General features: G+C 43.2%; 1 protein-coding gene across 2 annotated transcripts in view; it reads right to left on the bottom strand.

Annotated features, from left to right (window-relative positions):
* Positions 1-16,111, bottom strand: part of LOC310791722 (dnaJ homolog subfamily B member 6-like) — a 73,705-nt gene extending 57,594 nt beyond the window's left edge. For both annotated transcript variants that reach the window (XM_083653376.1, XM_083653377.1), the window contains exons 1-2: positions 15,990-16,111; positions 1,243-1,332 (exon numbers count right to left, since the gene is read on the bottom strand). In XM_083653376.1, the coding sequence (XP_083509502.1) occupies positions 1,243-1,307 (65 nt within the window). In that variant the 5' untranslated portion in view covers positions 1,308-1,332; positions 15,990-16,111. The remainder of the gene's footprint in view (positions 1-1,242; positions 1,333-15,989) is intronic.
* Between the last annotated feature and the right edge of the window lie 2,930 nt (positions 16,112-19,041).

Here is a 19,041-nt window from a genome sequence, read left to right on the forward strand (position 1 = left end):
TTCAAAACTTTGCAGTAGTTTACTGACTACACTGTCGTTTCCCATAACGTTAGTCACAAGAAATGTGGAGAAAGAATCGCTTTTTGGGAGACAATCGTTTCATGATCTTGTTATCAAAACATACATTTATAAAATGTAAAATTATACATCAGAAATCATTTGTATATCTCCTTTTACCATTTACTCTAAAATACTAAATCTCTAAAATTCTGTTGTTTATGCATATTTTCACATTACTTTGAAAATATATGCAGAGTAAATGGCAAAAGGAGATATACAAATGATTTCTGATGTATAATTTTGAAATTTCCATAGTTAAAAACCTGTCATTTGACACCAGAATCATCAAAATCGCCCTGGACAGTGAAATCCTATGGTAAAAATGGCTGAAATGGCAGCCATCTTTAAAATGGCAGCCATTTTGAAATTTTCATGGAATAAATCTGGCTTCTCTGTGGTCATAAATGTATGGTTTGATAACAAGATCATTCATATTGGAAAATTCTACCCAAAGTTGCCCCCAAAATAGTGTTTTCAGGCTGGAAATGGCGGCCATCTTGGAAAAAAATAAAATTTCTGCGTGGCCAATTACTTTTATCAAAATAACAGTCCACAAGGAGTATTTGTGCCAATTTTGGCGCTTCTTTCCGGAAGCGACCTAAAGGTGCTGTTTTGAGCCCCACTATTATTCATTATTTAAAAAGGTACACGGAGCAAATGTATATTATTCGGGACGATTACATCAAACAGGTAAAATAATAATAATAAAATAATAATGATTGGATTTATATAGCGCTTTTCTAGACACCCAAAGCGCTTCACAGGAATCATTATTCATTCACACCATTCGTACCAGTGGTGGTAAGCTACGGGTGATGTAGCCACAGCTGCCCTGGGGAAGACTGACGGAAGCGTGGCAGCCATTTCGCGCCTACGGCCCCTCCGACCACCACCAACATTCATAGACATTCATACCCATTCATACGAGGCAATGAGGGTTAAGTGTCTTGCCCAAGGACACAACGACAACAGCTGGGAGGGAGCGGGATTCGAACTGCCAACCCTTGAGTCATTGGCCGACCTGCTCTACCTCCCGAGCTAATGCCGTCCCATAGGTAGCCTTCCACATCACTTTCTACCCTTCAGGTAGCTCTCAGTCTCAAAAATGTTGGTGACCCCTGATTTAGATGGTAGATTTAGATGTGTGGTTGAAGGTGAAGTGGGTGGTTAGTGGTTACTCACGCCTTCTTGATGTCATCTGCAGACGCATCTATCTGGACACCTAATATGTGGTAGTACTCCACCATGATGACTTCAATGAGCCGGGGACACCTGAAAGCAGCAGACAGCAAAACAGTTTTACACACAAATGGGGATGGTACTGTGGACTGACCAGTATTAAATTGTTACCGGTTCCTGATTGGTCAATACTGGAGTATCAATAAGATCCTGGACATTTGGTGCTGCTATCGGTATTTAATTTTTTTTATCGTCCCCTAATGATGACGAAGCAGCACCAGGCGTTTGCGTTTGACGTTGCGTGTTTACACTCCTGTCCTGCCACCATGCTGGCGACAGGTTTAAAAGTTTTAAAATATCAGTAGCATATTATCTATGCTACCACCCAATGGTACCATTCGCAGATTTGAAGATCTTATATTCCTCTTACAGATGTCAGTACTTTTGTCCAGGGGTGTTAACATGATATTCCGCTGTGAAACAACCATTTCAAACCAGTATTTTGTAGGGGTGGGGATCTCTACAGCATAACATTTTGTGTGGCAATATACCGTAACACACGAATGCCAAGTATTTATGCCGTGATATTTTATTATACAAATTGTCAAGTGCATGCAACATTTATGACAGGTTTTTATGACAGTGTTGGTCTGTCTGCTTGACAATTCCATTTTGCAGCAATAAAAATGATTGAAGTGAGATGAACAGACTGGAAAATGTATCTCATGAGTAGGGATGCAGTGGTATACCATTTGAAGGTGAAACTTTGTTTTAAAGACTACATTTTCGTTTCCTTTTGTTGGACTCCTTTTTACATTTTAAATTTTCTGTTCTTTTATAAATTTTATTTCCATAATCTGAAACTCTGTAAATGGTTTAGCCCGGCATCTCTCGGCCTGTCCCGGAGGGAAGTCCCCAGATGGGGTCCATAGCTGGACCCCTACAGTACAGTACATCGGCCTCACAAGGTTCCTCCTCAGCCAAGTCACTGATACCGCTTTCAGACAGACACTGTTCTGTCTGAAACCTTGGTGCTTTCTGGCGAACCAGCCTGTGTTCACACCAGTTTAAGCGGAACCAAAGTGGGAGGACATTATTCGGTAGTCCTTCTTCATTTTTTTTTTTTTTTTTTTTTTTAAAGTTTATTCATTATTTGGTCTGCCGTTCGAGTGTACTCAGCCTTGGCCCTCTCTTCTGCAAGTTCAGCATATGACTTGCTCTTTCTTGTACTGCTTTCTAGCTTTTCTTGAGATTCGGTAGATGCCCAAATCGCCACTAAACATTTGGTTTCCTCAGGAGACCACTGCAAATTATTTTTCTCTGTGTTGTCACTGCCTTCTTCTCCTTCCTGCTCGTTTTCACAGCCTAGAATGAGACACGCCCACTGATGATGTCACGGTTCCCAAGGAAAACCAACTATTTTTTGGTTCCGCTGAGAACCAACTTTTCAGGTTCCGAACCAATTATTTTTTCGGTCTGAACGCGCCGGCCAGTTCAGATTAGGGTTCTGGAACCGGAACCGGCACGGAGCCCTGCCGGTGTGAAAGCCCTATGAGGCAATCCATGTGGTGGAAAGGTTTTCTTGCGTGCACTGGGGGTGAGGGGGTGCCGCTGTGTCCCGGCCTGGCCTTCTCTCCCACGCCTTATGTGTGTGGGGGCGGGGGCCAGGGCGGGGGGCATCGGTGCTCACCCTCACTGGTTGAGGGCTGCCGGTAGGTTAGAATAGCTTAGGTAGGCGATAGATTAGCTACAGCCTAACTATAGGCTGTAGACCTGTTATAGTGTTCAGGCTCAAATCAGACTAGAGCAGAATAGGACAAGCCAGACTAGGCTGTAGATTAGCTAGATCCCCTGTGTCCTAGTTAGTTCTGGTTAATGTCTAGAGTAGTCAGTTTTTCTGATCTTCTCCCCCCCCCTCTTTCTCTTTCTCTTTCCCCCTTCCCCTGCTCCTTCCCCACTTCCCTCTTCCTGTTCTCTCCTCTCCCACATTTCCCATTCCCTCCCCACCTCCTCTCTTTCCATGCTCTCCCCCCTCCCTTCTCCTGCTCTCTCCTCTTTCTCCCCTCCCCTGCTCCTTCCCCTCCTCCTCTTCCCCCAAATTTTCCCCATTCCCTGCCACTTCCTGCTCTCTCCTCTCTCACATTACCCCTGCTCTCCCTCCCACCTCTCCCCCACATTTCCCATTCTCTCCCCACCTCCTCCTTCTCCCTGCTCTCTCCTCCCCCACATCCCCCGCTCTCCCTCCCTCCTCCCCTCTCCTGCTCTCTCCTCTTCCCCCCTTCCCCCACTATTCTAAAGCATAGTACCCATTCTACTCCAAAGCATGGCACCCATTCTATCCCCTCCCACTATTCCGCCACTATTTTAAAGCATGGCACCCATTCTACCCTAAAGCGAGGCACCCATAAGCTCTATGTGTGAACATGTGTTTATTTGGCAAAGGGATTCACTACTAAAGGCTTGCAGCAAATTAAGTTAAGTAGGGCTGCAACAACTAATCGATTAAAATCGATGATCAAATTCGTTGGCAACGAATTTGATTATCGATTCGTTGCCTCGCGATTAGTTGGACCGCAGAGCCATCTGTTTTGTTGATAAAAAACAACAGCTGATCGCAGCTGCTGCGGCGCAGTGCTGGCTACGTCACTCCCTGGCCCCGCTGTCGCGGAGCCGACTACCTCACTCGCCTTGCGCACGCGCAGTAAACGACAAACAACTTGGAAACATGGCAGAGGAGAAAGCAGCAGCTCGACCCAAAACTTAGCAAATTTGGGAGCACTTCATATTAACTGGAAATAAAAAGTCTGTTACGTGCAAAATGTGCAAAGCCGATCTTGCATGGCATGGCAGCACAACGGCCCTGCGTGAACACCTTAAACGCAAACATGTTGGATCATTGGATGGTGCCAAGGGAGCTCAGCAGCGGGGTAAGTTAACGTTATTCTACTACAAACTCGATATGCATGTAAACCATTAATGTTACATTATTAGACCCATGTGTATTGTTGTTTGAAGTGGAAATGTTCGTCTCACAGCAGATAGTTTGTTTTGTTTATCTAACGTTAACAGTCGATGCGCATTGCGCCCACATCCAGGTCGACAACATTAACGTTATAGCCGACCGGCTAGTTAAAGGAGAACTTACCTCCAAAACACTTTTTTTCAGCTTTTAACCAATATATATGACTTTGGGGGTGATGTGTGAAGAATTCTGGTCAGAATTTCCACATTTGACACCAAACTGTTGCCATTTTACCATTTGTATCATTTTTCAGCAGCATACCTGGCATAAGCGCCCTCTAAGGGTGTAACACTGCTTTTTTTTTTTTTCTCAAATGAATGGGATATTTGACACGTCATGACGTCATGGTGAACCAAAGACTATGGGATTTCAAGATAGTTACTCCCCTACTCCCCCTGTACCCTTTCGGCTCCTCACAACTCCAAGCCTATTGCCATGATGTCACTTGACCTGTTAATTTATTACAATCGCCTGTTATTTTCCTACCAACTCCTATGTAACACAATACTATTAATAAACGCCACTATAATCATAAAAGGAAGGACATAGCAAGTAAATCATTCCCAACCTTGTTCATACTAAGGGGCCCTATGATGAGATTTGGTCTCATGTAAATCTTATTTTTTATTTTTTATAGCCTAGATATGATTTTATCCAGAATTCCATATAATTAGGTTGAGAGACAACGAATGCTGGAATCCTCTCAAGGACGACTGGTGGTCTTCTGTGCCCCTTTTCGCTGGGGACACAGAGCTGCTGCACTGACTGCCCGGAGGGAGGGAGGGGTTTATTGTGTGTTTGCAGCAATCAGCTCCGAGAGCCCAGCATCAAAGTGAGAGCCTCAATTTCATCCTTCCGCAAACAAATCTTATCGCAGCGCACATGTAAAATATAACGCTATACTACGACGTGAAAGCAGCAGCAGCAGCAGCTCTGTGCTCTCAGAGCACAGAGAGCACAGTCTGACATTTCCGCGGCTATCAGTCCGACTTGGAAGCACTTTCTCTCGGCCAGTCTGCTCTCTCATGCACCCGCGGGGGCGCGCGGCAGCAGCACACAGCAGCAGTGAGAGGCGGGGGCTTTCAACAGTCTGACATTTCAGCAAACAAATCTCGTCGCAGTTTAGCGGACATGTAAAATATAACGCTATACTACGACGTGACAATGTGACAAAGCTTCTCTAAACATATCGGCTAATATAATATCATCACTGTGTACAAGCAACGCCAACTTTTCTGGAAATCAAGTCAGCAGAGCAGAGCGACTGGCTCTGTGTGTGTGTGCTGCTCGGGGGGATTCGCATGGGAACAGTGTGAGGAGGAGAAGAGCTCTGCGCTGCCTCCTGCGCCCTGAGAGGAAAAATCAGAGGTGTTGTAACTTTCAACAAGAATCACGAAAAGCCCCAAAACGCAAATTAAAAACGGATTTCATTGCGCGGTTTATCTCTAGTTAGACGAGGGAATTACGTGGAGAAATCTCGCATTGTGTTACCCCAGAGCGAGAGGTTTGTCCTATTGTGGGTGTGCTGCTGTTAACGAGCCCATGTCACTTTGCTCTCGTAACGTAGTTTGAGTAGTTTCCATAGAGATACATGCAGAAAAATAATTAAATTTCTAGTTCGCCACTGAATTACCAAATTGATATAACTTTCAACCATTTTGAGCAAAGCTCTTTCCAAACAGGCCACCAGCGTTGGCTAGTTGTTGATATTTATAAAGATATGGCCCCTCTCAAATAAATTATTTTTGAGGCGGTAGGCAAACTGTAATGGCGTCGATTTCCGAAAAAAAATCTGGACTTGAACACAGCCAAAGAGTCCAGTATAGACAAGAGTATATGTCATTTCTTGGTTTTTTCCATAGGTATTTTCAAATCACTGTTCTAATACATATCTAGGGGGTAAGTCCTCCTTTAACGTTACGTTACGTTGCTAACGTTAGTGGTAGAGCAGACAGCAGATAGTTTGTTTTGTTTATCTAACGTTAAGTCGATGCGCATTGCGCCCGCATCCAGGTCGACAACATTAACGTTATAGCCGACCGGCTAGTTAACGTTACGCGTTAGCTAGCTAACGTTAGTGGTAGAGCAGACTTGGTCTGTAAACTAAGGCTAAAAGAGATGTTGTTGTCCCTTGTTCATTGGTGTGTGTGTGTGTGTGTGCGCGCATCTTTATGTAAGGAGTGAGCTAGGACAAATTTCATTTGAGGCTTCTGTTATATAAAGGCCTTCTTTACATAAGCAATTATCAACTAAATCATCAATGAGTGAGTTTTATTGAGTTTTATGTTAATTGTGCTGTTAGGCATACTCGCTCATACTGTCTTTCTCATTTCAGAAAAAAACAACTCACCATGAGGCGTTTCGTTGTGGGGAATGCGGCTTGTATACCAAGGCAAGCAGCCATCATGACAGACAGTGTCCTGAACATGCTGGTCACCGACATGAGGCCCATGTTAACGGTTGGAGATGCAGGCTTCATTGCCATGATTAACACCCTCCACCCTGGCTACACTCTTCCTTCAAGAACATTCTTCACAAAACTGATGGAGCGAAAATATGAACACACATTCCAGGAGCAGGTCCGTTAAAGCACTTTATTTAAGAAGATATGAAGATATCTGGAGGGAGGAGAGGGGAGGTGAAGTGGTGAAGGGCTAAAGGAAGTAGGCAGTGAAGGAGAGAGGAAGTAAAGTGGTGAAGGGCTAAAGGAAGTAGGCAGTGAAAGAGGAGGTGAAGGGCTGAAGGAAGGAGGCAGTGAAGGAGAGGGGAGGTGAAGGGGTGAATCTGTTATCTTCAATTTAACTTTTGTGTTTTAAATTTAACTGTGATTTTGTGATTCCCATTTTTCTTTGCAAGTTTAAAAGAAACCAGTGTGAATACAGTATACTATAAATAAGAGGGGACAAAGAAAAAACATCTACCACCAAAAAAACCTCTTCATTTTCTTTGCAAGTTTAAAATAAAGTTTACCACTGAATACAGTAGAAGAGGGGACAAAGAAAAAAGATGTACCACACTGATGGACAGTCAATGACAGAAAAAAGAAAAATAGCACTGGTTCGGTTCATGTTCTTGAGTAAATAAAAACAGTTTTCTACAATTTAACTTGGTTGTGGTTTCCCCCTTTTTGTATGCAAGTTTGAAGTGTTCCAATATAAACCACTAATGAATACAGTATAAACAAGAATGTTTTGATGCAGACTTATGTTGCAGGGACTACTAGAATCATCGTAATGTTGGAATTGTATGCATCAAAGGGTTAAATCGAGCATTTCTGAGCGATTTCAATATATCCGATTAATCGATTAATCGACAACTAACCCTACCGATTAATCGATTATCAAAATAATCGTTAGTTGCAGCCCTAAAGTTAAGCATAGTTTGGTTGCAAAGAAATCGACATATGTCTATAAAATGTGTGTCTATATTTCTCTATCATATGATTGTTCGATGTGTTATTATTACTACTGTAATTTGTTACTGTTGTCAGCTAGCCCTCCTTTCCCTGTTCTCTCCATATACAGTAGTCTCTCATACTCCCCCTGCTCTCCCGCCCCACCTCCTCCCCCCCCCCTCCACTTTTCTAAAGCATGGCATCCATTCCATTTTAAAGCATGGCACCCATTCTCTTTCTTTCCCCCTTCCCCTGCTACTTTCCCCACCTCTCCTTGTCCGTTCTCTCCTCCCCCACATTTCCCATTCTTTCCCCACCTCCTCCCTCTCCCTGCTCTCTTCTCCCCCACATCCCCCCGCTCTCCCTCCCTCCCCCCTCCTCTTTCCCCCTTCCCCTGCTCCTATACTCTCCAACATTTCCCATTCCCTCCCCACCCCATCACTCTCTCACATTCCCCCTGCTCTCCTCCCTTCTCCTGCTCTCTCCTCTGCTCTATCCTATATTTCTATATTTTCTATATTTCTCTATCAATTGTTCAATGTGTTATCTTTATTCTGTAATTTGATATTGTTGTGTCAGCGAGAATTAGCTAGACATATTTTCTGTGAAGCCCTCTGGGACATGCTTGTGAATTAGGGCTATACAAATAAACTTGACTTGACTTGAATCCGTAGTATTTTTGTTCAAGGTTAACAAATAACATACCATCAAAAACTCATACCGCTGCATCCCTACTCAGTACTCATGAGATAAAACAGATGTTGACAAAGTTTTTTCCTTTGGGGACATAATTTGCAGTTGAAAAAAGATAATAAATCACAATATATCGTAATACTCAATATATCGCAATACTAGCATATCGCAATACTATCGTATCGTGACTTAAGTATCGTGATAATTTCGTATCGTGGGGCATCTGGTGATTCCCACCCCTAGTATTTGACACCCAGGTGGCCGTATTGGGGCTAATTAGGTAGGACTGCTACTGGCCTGACCTCATTTTCTTATCTGCTGTGACAGCCTTATCAATATTTTGTTGTATAATATATTTAGTAACTTTTTTGTAGCATGTATTATTTGTATTTTTCATCACTTATTTGTAGCAGCGGGTTAAATGTTTTTAAGAGTTTTTCCCCCGGGATCATGTGATGATCATGTGACCAGAGGGTACTACTTTACTTTACTTTATTTGTTTATTTGGACGGGACAGTGCATATTCATGAACATTACACAAGGCAACGTAAATAAGCCGGAGTTAGCAAGAATGCTAAATTACATCCGTAGTCCCCACAGAGAGACAGAAAAACGACAGAGGCAGCACCAGGACAGAACTAAACAGAACAATACAAAAAACAACATGAGCAATAACAAAAACCAAAACGGATCAGAAACTAAAGTAAACCAAAGTGAACTAAACTAGGTTAATAAGACAAGACAAAACAAAAACAAGAAGCATAACAGAGCAAGCAAAACAAGAGCACTACAGTACAATTTACACATGGTCGCAGATTTGGCTATTTAAAATCCATTTTTTTACGTTGTGTTTGAAAGATGGGAATGACAGACAGTTTCTTATAGTTTGAGGTAGCGAATTCCAGATTTGGCAGCCCTGGACTGAGAGGGTGTTTTTGCCCTACACTACTGTGTATAAAGATGGCGTCTTTGTGTGTATTTTCTTTATGTGTGTGTATTAGTTTAAATCTAGTCTCAGGGTTCATACACATTTTGACCAATGATTTCCCATAACTTTTCCATGACTTTAAACCACATTTCCATGACCAAACATTTTCTCTGCATATACATAAAAACGTGAGTAATGAGTATGATATTCTAAATTTAAAATGTCACTAACAGATTACAATAATTGGAAAACTAACATGGTCACTCAGTTAGTACTTTAAGACTGGCTTTACACTGTGAAACATTCAGGCAACTAGTTGCAGGTTGCAAATTGCATCAAACAATTTTCATGCAACTTGACATTTAGCAATTCAAAAATAATCAAGGTCTCATGTAAGCCTTGTTTCACTAAAACAGCTAGCTAGATTGGTAATGTTTCATATTGTTTTTCCTTTTCTATCTCTTGCTACAGTAGATTACGGTATCAAGTAGGGGTCTTAACCGATAGTCGGTTAACTGCCGTTAAGAACGAAACCGTTTAAAATGAATTCACTGTTTTGACCGACAACATTGTTACTTTGTCAATTCAGTCTTCATAGCTCACAGTGTGTTAATTATACCAGTCCAGCAGAGGGCGTACCTCGCCCAGCTAGCGCAAGTAGAAGGAGTGGTCACGTGAGAAGGTCGTCACGCATGCATGAGGAAGTAGGAAGTGAATTGAGCAAACAACATGAACCAAAACAGATGCTAAAATTAGCCGCAAGCTCACGCTAGCAACAGCATATAAGCATTACACTCTAAAAGTAAATGTGTAAATACTGCGACGCCGTTCTCAAAATTCAACTCCAGGGGCAATTTATGATTCCCCCACGAGCATCACTGAACGTCACGTTATGTTCCATTATCGCTGGACGCTGATTGTGGACGGTGTCACTCAAAAAAGTTATAGCTAAATATTGATACTAGGCGATTGGAGCAGGGATCTGGAGGGGGGGGGGGGAGAAACAACGTTAACAATTAACCGATTAACTGATTGTTAAGGTGCGCAACTAACGGTTAAGGAAAATGCATGAAATTCCCATTGGGAGTAGGGATGCAGCCAGCGGTGTGAGTTTTTGATGGTATGATAACCTTGGACTGAATTCGGCACAGGCTGTCAAAAGACTAAGGGCCCTATCGTCGTACGGTGCTATCATTTGCGCAGCCGTTTGCACACCTCTTATGCCATCTTCCCCGCGTCTTAAGCTATTGTCTGCCTCCACCATCCAGTTTTGCGCTGGAATCTAACCGCAGACACAAGTGTAGGCATGGCCCAGGCGTGTCCGTGCGCCTCTTAGCCTATCATCTGCCTCCCGCAAGTGTCATTTTGCGCTCTGGCGAAGATACCATCGCCATGTTCCGAGCGTAAACACAGGTTTGGGCGTTGCCCGTGCCAAAATAGGCGTTCCAGCGCAATGCGTTAGAAAAAAGGGCCTTGGGTGCTCTCAATTTTAACACCACCTAATAGCAGGTCTTAGCAGCAGGCGTACGCCTGAGCGCACACAGTATTCTCCGCGCAGTGCAGGAAATCCTCGCTTGGATACATTACGCATGGCATGGATGTCCCTCTCTCTCCAACATCTTGCGCGCACACACACTCTTCCCTCCTCAGAATGCCATGTTGATTTTCAACTATAGCCTACATTCATTGTAGAAAAAACACACCTTGATTTAAAAATGAGAATTTGTTTGTTATGGTTTTATTAGGCTACATAATTCCTGATGTGTATGTTATAGCCTATATGATCGAAACGACTAATTACAGGTAAGCGCACGCTTTGGGACATAACACATTGTGGATATTCACTGCGTAACTGCGCGGCAGCCCTTTGGTGTGTTTCAAATGGATCGTTCCATCAGCACCAATTTTCGTTAGTTTCGAATGGTTTATCTGAATCCGAACTGGTTCATCCTCCAATTCTCTCCCTCTCTCTTCCCTCTCTCATTCTCACTCTGTCCCTCTGCTTGCCCACGGCACTCAGCAAGAAAGAAGCTGCTGTCACAGATGTGACGCTGTGGCTTTTAAGGGGAGTGGACATGATCTCACACTTGTGAATACTGTTTTGGGCATAAACACGCCTATATGGAGGTTTGCACGAGATGACGCCAAGTGCAGCGAGCCGACACGCCCACAATTAGGGCTTTGCGCGGCGCTATTCCAGCGCAAAACGGGCGCTAATGCAAAATTACCGCCTTTGCGACGATAGAGCCCTAAAGCTTCTGGCATACTCTTCACGCACGCGCTGGAGGCGGGGCTCCACGGAGGGCCAAAACAGGCCATAGTGAGTGCGCAGCTCGCTCCTCCTGTGGAAGCTCCAGGGGAAAATGGCGGCGATCAGTGCCAGGCAGTCTGAATGAAATTGAATGTAACGTTCCCAATTCTATATATTAAATTCTAAAAAACGACCCTCAACATTTGGGAAGGCTAAGCCACACAACTAGTTATAATCGTTATAATCGAACATCATGCTTTGAAGGCGACTTTACGACGATGAGGACGGTGAGGACTCGATCACAGCAGATATCCGCTGATAGCCTACCACGGAGATCTCACAGGCACAGGCAGCAAAACCCGACACGCTGATAGAAAAATCTCCATGGACGCGCCGCGCTGCGCTCAGGCCTCGCCCCCCGACACGCCCCGTGCGATGACGTCATAATCGCCGCGCACCCTATGCGCTTGGCTGGGCGCGAAGAGTATGCCAGAAGCTTAAGTCTTTTGACAGCCAATGATAGTAAGATCAAACACCCTGCTGTAAATTCGGCACAGGCTGTGGAAAAACTGCTTTTAAGCGGTTGTTTCACGCAGGAATTAGGGATGTCGAAAATCATAATTTTTCTTGACCGACAACCGACACTCATTAGCCGACAACCAGGGCCCGAAATTAGAGCCCGCCACCCGCCAATGGCGGGCATATTTTAGGTTTGGCGAGTTAGGTTTGGCGTCTCTCCGCCACGTGGCGGGTCGCAAAATAGTCGTCATGTAATATTAAAACTGTGTGTAGCCGCCTGTGTCCACCAAGCGTCTTTTTCCGACTGTTAAACGCTGGGAGTGCGCTGGGGAGCACTGATCCCAGCCACAATATACAAGGAAGCAGTCTGAAATTAACGTTAGTTCAATGCAGTAGTATAACATGAGTGCTTCCTGAGGCTGTTCCATTCTGGCTCTCCGGTATAGGCTACCAAACGTGACTGGAATGAAATGCAGTCTCAATTTAGCGGAGGTAAATTGACAGCCGAACGTCGGGCGAATCAATCAATCAATGAATCAATCGCTCACACTTGTTGCCGACACCACTCGTATGATACAGTATATATGAGGAGATAATAGTTATGTGTGTTTTGGTGCGCAGCTGGCTAACACGAGTGCTTTGTGAGACTGTTTCATTCTGGCTCTGCCCTTATAGGCTACCAAACATGACTGGAGTGGAATGGAACGCAGTCGTCAATTTAGCGGAGGTAAAAAGCGTCTTTTAACCTCTGCTAAATTGACAGCCTACATCGGGCGAATTAATCAATGAATCAATCGCTCGCGCTTGTTGCCGAGCTGGTATGATGAGGAGATGAATCAAAATGCTTACCACCAATAAAGCCGGAGCCGAGAACGAGTGCAGGAGAGCTAACGCAGGTGCCAGGTGTGAGTGGGAGAGAAAGGTGTGTGTAGCCCAAGTTGTGCGCTGTGCACTGAGACTGTCGCAGTTTACTTTTAGCTGCGTTGTTTTTTTGTAACAATTTAAGCTCAAGATTGACTTGACATGTATTGATAAGATTGACTTGACATGTATTGATTAATCAATCATCAATCAATATATTAAAATAATTTGCTTCAAATTTTACTCTGGTCTCTTATTTAAGTGTGTATTCTTCAACGTAATACCTTATCTACCGTACTTGAAATGTACTGAAAAAAATTGATATATATGGATATATGTGACACAAAAATGCGTTTTTTTTTTTGGCCGGTAAGAAATATGCTTGGCGGGTAGATGTTTTCCATCTACCCGCCACTGGCCGGTGGGTCAAAAAGTTAATTTCGGGCCCTGCCGACAACTGTCGGTTAACCGAGAAGATTAAAATGCGCTATTTTACTGTCTGTGCCCCATTAAACCATTAGGCCTACCAAATGCTTGATTTTTTTTCAGTAGAAAGCGTTTATATTTACATCTACAAGCAGAAAAAAACACATTAACAAAACGAGAAGACAAGTTGAACCTTCCAGCCATCTAAACAAAAACATTCCTCCGATAGGCTATACTGCTTAGAGCTGCACGCATTGCATATTAAGGACACGTCAATTGACACGCAGCCGCCAATTTAAACAATTTATCCGAACAACCATGTGTTGGACAGTAACGTTAACGTTAATTGATACTTTTCAATCGTCAATTCGACCGCTTCATGTCATTTTTGTAACACGGTAAAAACTACTGTTTCATCATTGAGTGCGAGCGTATGCATGCGTGTGCATGATGAACATGCACTGCAGAGAGGGAGGGAGAGAGTTGCCAGCCGCAGCAAGCACGCCACGCACACGCCACGCACATGCAAGATGTGTGTCTCGGCCGTTAGACCGAATGAGACAGTGAAGAAAAAGTAGGCTAATGACAGCACACACGGAGTTAACAAAACTATAGAACATGACATGAGCTGATTGTTTCGCTGGGTGTATTAATCATTCTGAAATGGTCACAGAGCACATCTGAGCTGTGTGCTCAGACAGGAGCAGCAGAGGGGCGGGGCAGTCAGTGCGCTCACTTCACTGTGACTGCAGCAGGTGTTCAGCTGTGTGTGTGCTTCGCTGCGGAATGCGTTTGATCAGACATCAGGTAGATAAAATCAACATGAACCATGTGTTTATTTCCAAATCTAGCTTGATTAATACTTGCCCCATCATTTAATATACTTATGTTACATTGCTGACCACGAAGGAGGGGGGGGGGGATCGCCACATTGGCAACACTGTTATATGCAAATTAACATGGAAATTGACCGTTTAACCGACATGCTTAACCGACCAAAGACGTTCTCGGCGGTTAACCGGTTAACGGTTAACCGTCGACATCCCTAGCAGGAATATCATTTTAACACCCCTGCCTATACTACTGGCTTCCGTAGGGAGATTATTCTATCTTCGGATCTGCGATCGGACGTCGGGGGCGGGTAGGATAGCGTTTTAAACACTTAAAGTCGAACTGAACCCGTATCGTCACGTGCGTCGCAGTCCGTTTCAGACTGAAAACATAATTTGTCTGAGATGACAAATTGAGAGGCGGGTCATAGTATCATGTCGATGATTTGATTTGACAATTCTGTCGACTGGCTTTGGCATTGGTCAATCATGGCGTGTTCCACCCCCAAATCGAGTGGGATTCAGCGTGTTGTCGTGCTACGCGAGTGGGATCCGCGGAGTACCAGGCAGCCAGCTGCTTCGTGCGGAGGGAGCGGACAATCCGATGAATGGGTGCTGCCCGCCCGCCTGGAATCTCCGAGGGCAGACCCCTGACAAGCACGCTCTCAAACGCGCGCCTTTTACGCTATTTCTGTAAATACGATATCGCTGGAATGCACGTTTTAACGAGCCAGTTACATTTCTTTGCATTCTTAGAGATTATAGTTTTTGTTTTGTGTTCATGTTTCTAACAATTGGCCAAGTTAGTAGTTAGTTTATGGGATAGGAATTCTGCCAGATGACAGGCACTAGGCGCCATGTTCTACTTCATTTGGAAGAGAAAATTATCCTGAAATGAAGATTTGATTGACAGCTGCATGTCGTGATATGATTGGTTAAAATGGGGTAGAAATTTGATAGTACTAGGTGACGTCAGCAAACTGCACATTACTGTTATCAATGAAATCTTGAAAAATTAACTTTTGATGTGAAAAAGTGTGAAAAACAAAAGAAATTAGACTTTTGTGATTTTCATACATTATTAAATAGGTGCACTGCATACCCAGGTATTTGAACTAAAAGAAAAGAAAAGGCATTCAGTTCAGCTCGACTTTAACCCCCCAATTTCGTTATGGGACGTTATGTGATGCTGTTTCAGAGAGAAACTGAGATACAGTGGAACATTATGGGGCTAGGATAGTGAAAAAGGTGACAGATACCAGGGCAGACACAAAATCACAGACTTAAGTGCCCTATTTTGGGATGAAAAAGGTGATTACTTTGCATCCCTGCAGGGATCAGCTGACAGATTCTGTACTGCTGCTTGACTGCAAACCACTGGAGTAACACAACAGTTATTGAGTTATAGTTATATCACATTTTAATGTGTGCTAACTGCTCCTGATCACCGTGTAATTTTTTTTTTTAAACTATCAAGCTTATACTCGATTTAGCCAGCCTGACTACAACTGGCTTGTTTGCTAACTTGGGTCTGATGCTATCAGCAGCTAACGGTACAGTGTTGTCCACCCATGGATACACATTAACGTTAATCAGACTCAGCGGTATGTGGACCCGGGCGTTGTTGCTGGGCTGGGCAGGCTGACAAATCCCAAGTAACGTGAACACTGGCTAGCTCAGTCCAATATGTGGTTGTTTTTGTTTTGTAAGACGGTAGCTAATGTTAGCTTGCTAATTAGCGACCCCAGGAAAATAGCTTGGTCGCTAAGCTGAATCAAGAGGTTTAGCTTGGCACAGCAGGAAACACCATGACACCAAACACTCACCTGATCACAGTCACACCTGCCGCTCTACTGATGCAGAGGACAAACTAACTCCGTGTTTAGATGAGGAAGAAGCTACAGATGCTAATCTGTTGTGTTCATGCTAACCCTCTGTCTGACTGACAGATCTGACGCAACGTCCTGTACAGTGACTGTCTTCTGTGGTGTTTTATGGCGGTTGGCATCCTTAAATGTTGCATTACCGCCACCTACTGTGTTGTAATGTTGTAACTAACCTCGCGTCACAAGGCTCACCAGAGAGAGCCTAGTGGTACCCAGCATTATGCAGACTGTTTACTTTGAGATGATCAGATGCACTTTATTCACAACATTCTAGTGATTAATGCAATGTTGTTGTTTTTTTTTAACTCACCCTGCTGTTCAAATTGTAAAAAAAAAAAAAAAAAAAAAAAAAAAAAAAAAAAAAAATGGCCAAAGGGCTAGCAGGACTCCGTTTTCGTTTGGAAAGTTATTCTTTCATTGGTAAATTCCTAGTGAGGCTATATGAACAGCCTTCATTTTCTACCTTTTGTTTTTCTGGTAGGCTATTGGTGGTAGTTACGGGTTGCAGCCACGTGATGTCAGCCTACTCCATAACACCAGTTAGCTCTAGTCTGTGGACTCAAGAGATTTTCTTTCTCCCAATACCGGACACTTTGTTGACACTGTTTATATTGACAATAGCAATGTGCAGCTGTTACAGAATTTATTTTATGCGAAACCCGTAGATAGGTAGCCTAATTGGTTTACTGTTAATCAGGCCCCTAGCCAGGGTTTGGGAAATCCCAAGGTCGTTTTAGCAAGGCGTGGGGGGTCCAGGGGGGGCTGTGGCCCCCCAGGTATTTTTTTGTCCATTTTAAAGTAAAATGCTTCAATCTGGTGCACTTTGAGAGCAAAATTAAGAGGCTAGATCTATAAAGAACTACAGACATCATGTTAGATTAATATCCTCTTTACTGTGCTGTTGCTTTACAATGATACAAAAAATGTATGTCTCCCCATATAATATATAATCTGCATACAGGTCACATATGGCAGAATACTGCTCAATTAAATACAATGGCCCATCTACACAAACATCACTTACAGGTAAGTTACTTACCCATTCACTTCAATAGAACTGTCCCCAAAGTCTAGCCCCTATCTAGCCCCAATGCAAAATGTGAACGTTGTGGTGAGTTATGTCTTTTCCTTCTATATAGCACACAGAGAGGAAGCAAATTGTTGCAATTCTGATCAACTGTCATATATCATGTTAATTTATGAGGGCTTTAAATATATATATTTTTTTTTAATAGAAAATACCGACACCTCGGTGTCCTCAATGGTAGCTATGGGCATGCTGTTCATACTCTTAGTGTTTTTGGTAATGCGTTAGAATCCTGCCCGCAAATAACTCTGTAAGTACAGGGTAACAGTGTTGTACCCCGTAAAAGGTGTTTTTCCCTGTAGTGGACCAAATATGTACTTACAGGGTACTTATGGGTTACAAGGTGTTTTACCCCGTACTTACATGGTACAAGGTGTTTTGGTAACACTTTATAATAACGTTATTATAAAGTGTTACCAAAACACCTTCATAAGTCATAAGCCTTTAGTTAATGATTAACTAATCACTTACAAAACATGAATATGCATTTGTAAATGATTAATAAATGCTATGTTAACATATCACAAATGCGTTGTAAGTCATCTATACACTTTTAGTAAATGAAGTGTTCCTCACCTGTTTAATGATATGTAAATCATTTACAATTAATTTACAAGGCTTTCTGCATCCCCTAATCTAAAGTGTAAACCAGGGATACTCAACTTGCTTTGCCCGGGCCACTTTCGTGAAATGATAGAAGGCCAGGGGCCAGTTAATAAACAAACAATATACATTTTTCTGTAGCGGATTGTAGGTTTTTGAGGTGTCAGCCGGAGTTTAGTCTGACAATGTTGTGCACACCAGATAGTTAGTTAGGGTAAGTTGGTTAGGTTAAGTACATACATTAGTGCCTGTGTAGCGAGCTAAATTATAGATTGAAAGATATTCCATATTCCAGACTGAAATGTTATAACAGAAGTGGAGTATTGGTCAGAATGACATGAACATTTGGACACTTATTCAGCGGGTATCTTGCTTGTTGCGTTCAGGTGCACTGTTAAAAAAAAGAGAAAAAAAAATCAATTCCATCGCGGGCCACACAGGGGGTGCCCGCGGGCCGCAAGTTGAGTATCACTGGTGTAAACCATTCATCACACATACTGTACATGTGTTACATATAAGGGGGTAGCTCTGTCAAAATTGAAGCCAATGCAGAAGTGCACTTAAACCTGCATTCTTTTGAATGGCCTACAGGGGGCGACCCATTGGTCTTTTGACGCCTCACATATGGCATTTTGGCCATTGCCATCTTGGATGGACCAAATTATGTACTTACAGGGTACAAGGTGTTGTACCCTCTACTTACAGGGTACAAGGTGTTTTTCTCTGTAGTCAGTGGACCAAATATGTACTTACAGGGTACTTAAGGGGTACAATGTCTCTCTCTCTGATGTGGCTACGGCCTACGGGTGTAAATCCGGAATTACACACCCAACAACAGGAATTACAGGCTCTGGCATGACAAAAAACCCTCTGTATTGAAAATGATGCAATATTTAGGGACACAAATAGCCTGTTGGTGCCAGGTGTCTTTGTGTAGACCTGCCGGCTACAATATATTACAACGGGGGGCAGCGTTGTACGGGAGGCAAGACTATTGACTGTATATAGGACCGTACAATACTTGTTTATACTTGTTACATCTTACATTTGTGTGCAGGGGGACAATAACATATCTTGTGTATTGGTGAAGAGACCTGCTTGCACTGCACTGTAGTCTATTGTTCAGTTTTCCCAACCTACAGATATCTTCACCAGTTACTGAAAGAATTTTTTTTATTTGTTTCCATTGCATTTCCTGCAGATTTTGTACATAGATTCAGGCTGTTCTCATTCACTGTTCGTACTTCTACGACAAGCAATGCACTGTAATTCGTATACCCCATAACGATGTATGAAGGTGCA

The sequence above is a fragment of the Poromitra crassiceps genome (assembly GCF_964638095.1).
Source record: "Poromitra crassiceps genome assembly, chromosome: 17".
Taxonomy (NCBI): domain Eukaryota; kingdom Metazoa; phylum Chordata; class Actinopteri; order Beryciformes; family Melamphaidae; genus Poromitra; species Poromitra crassiceps.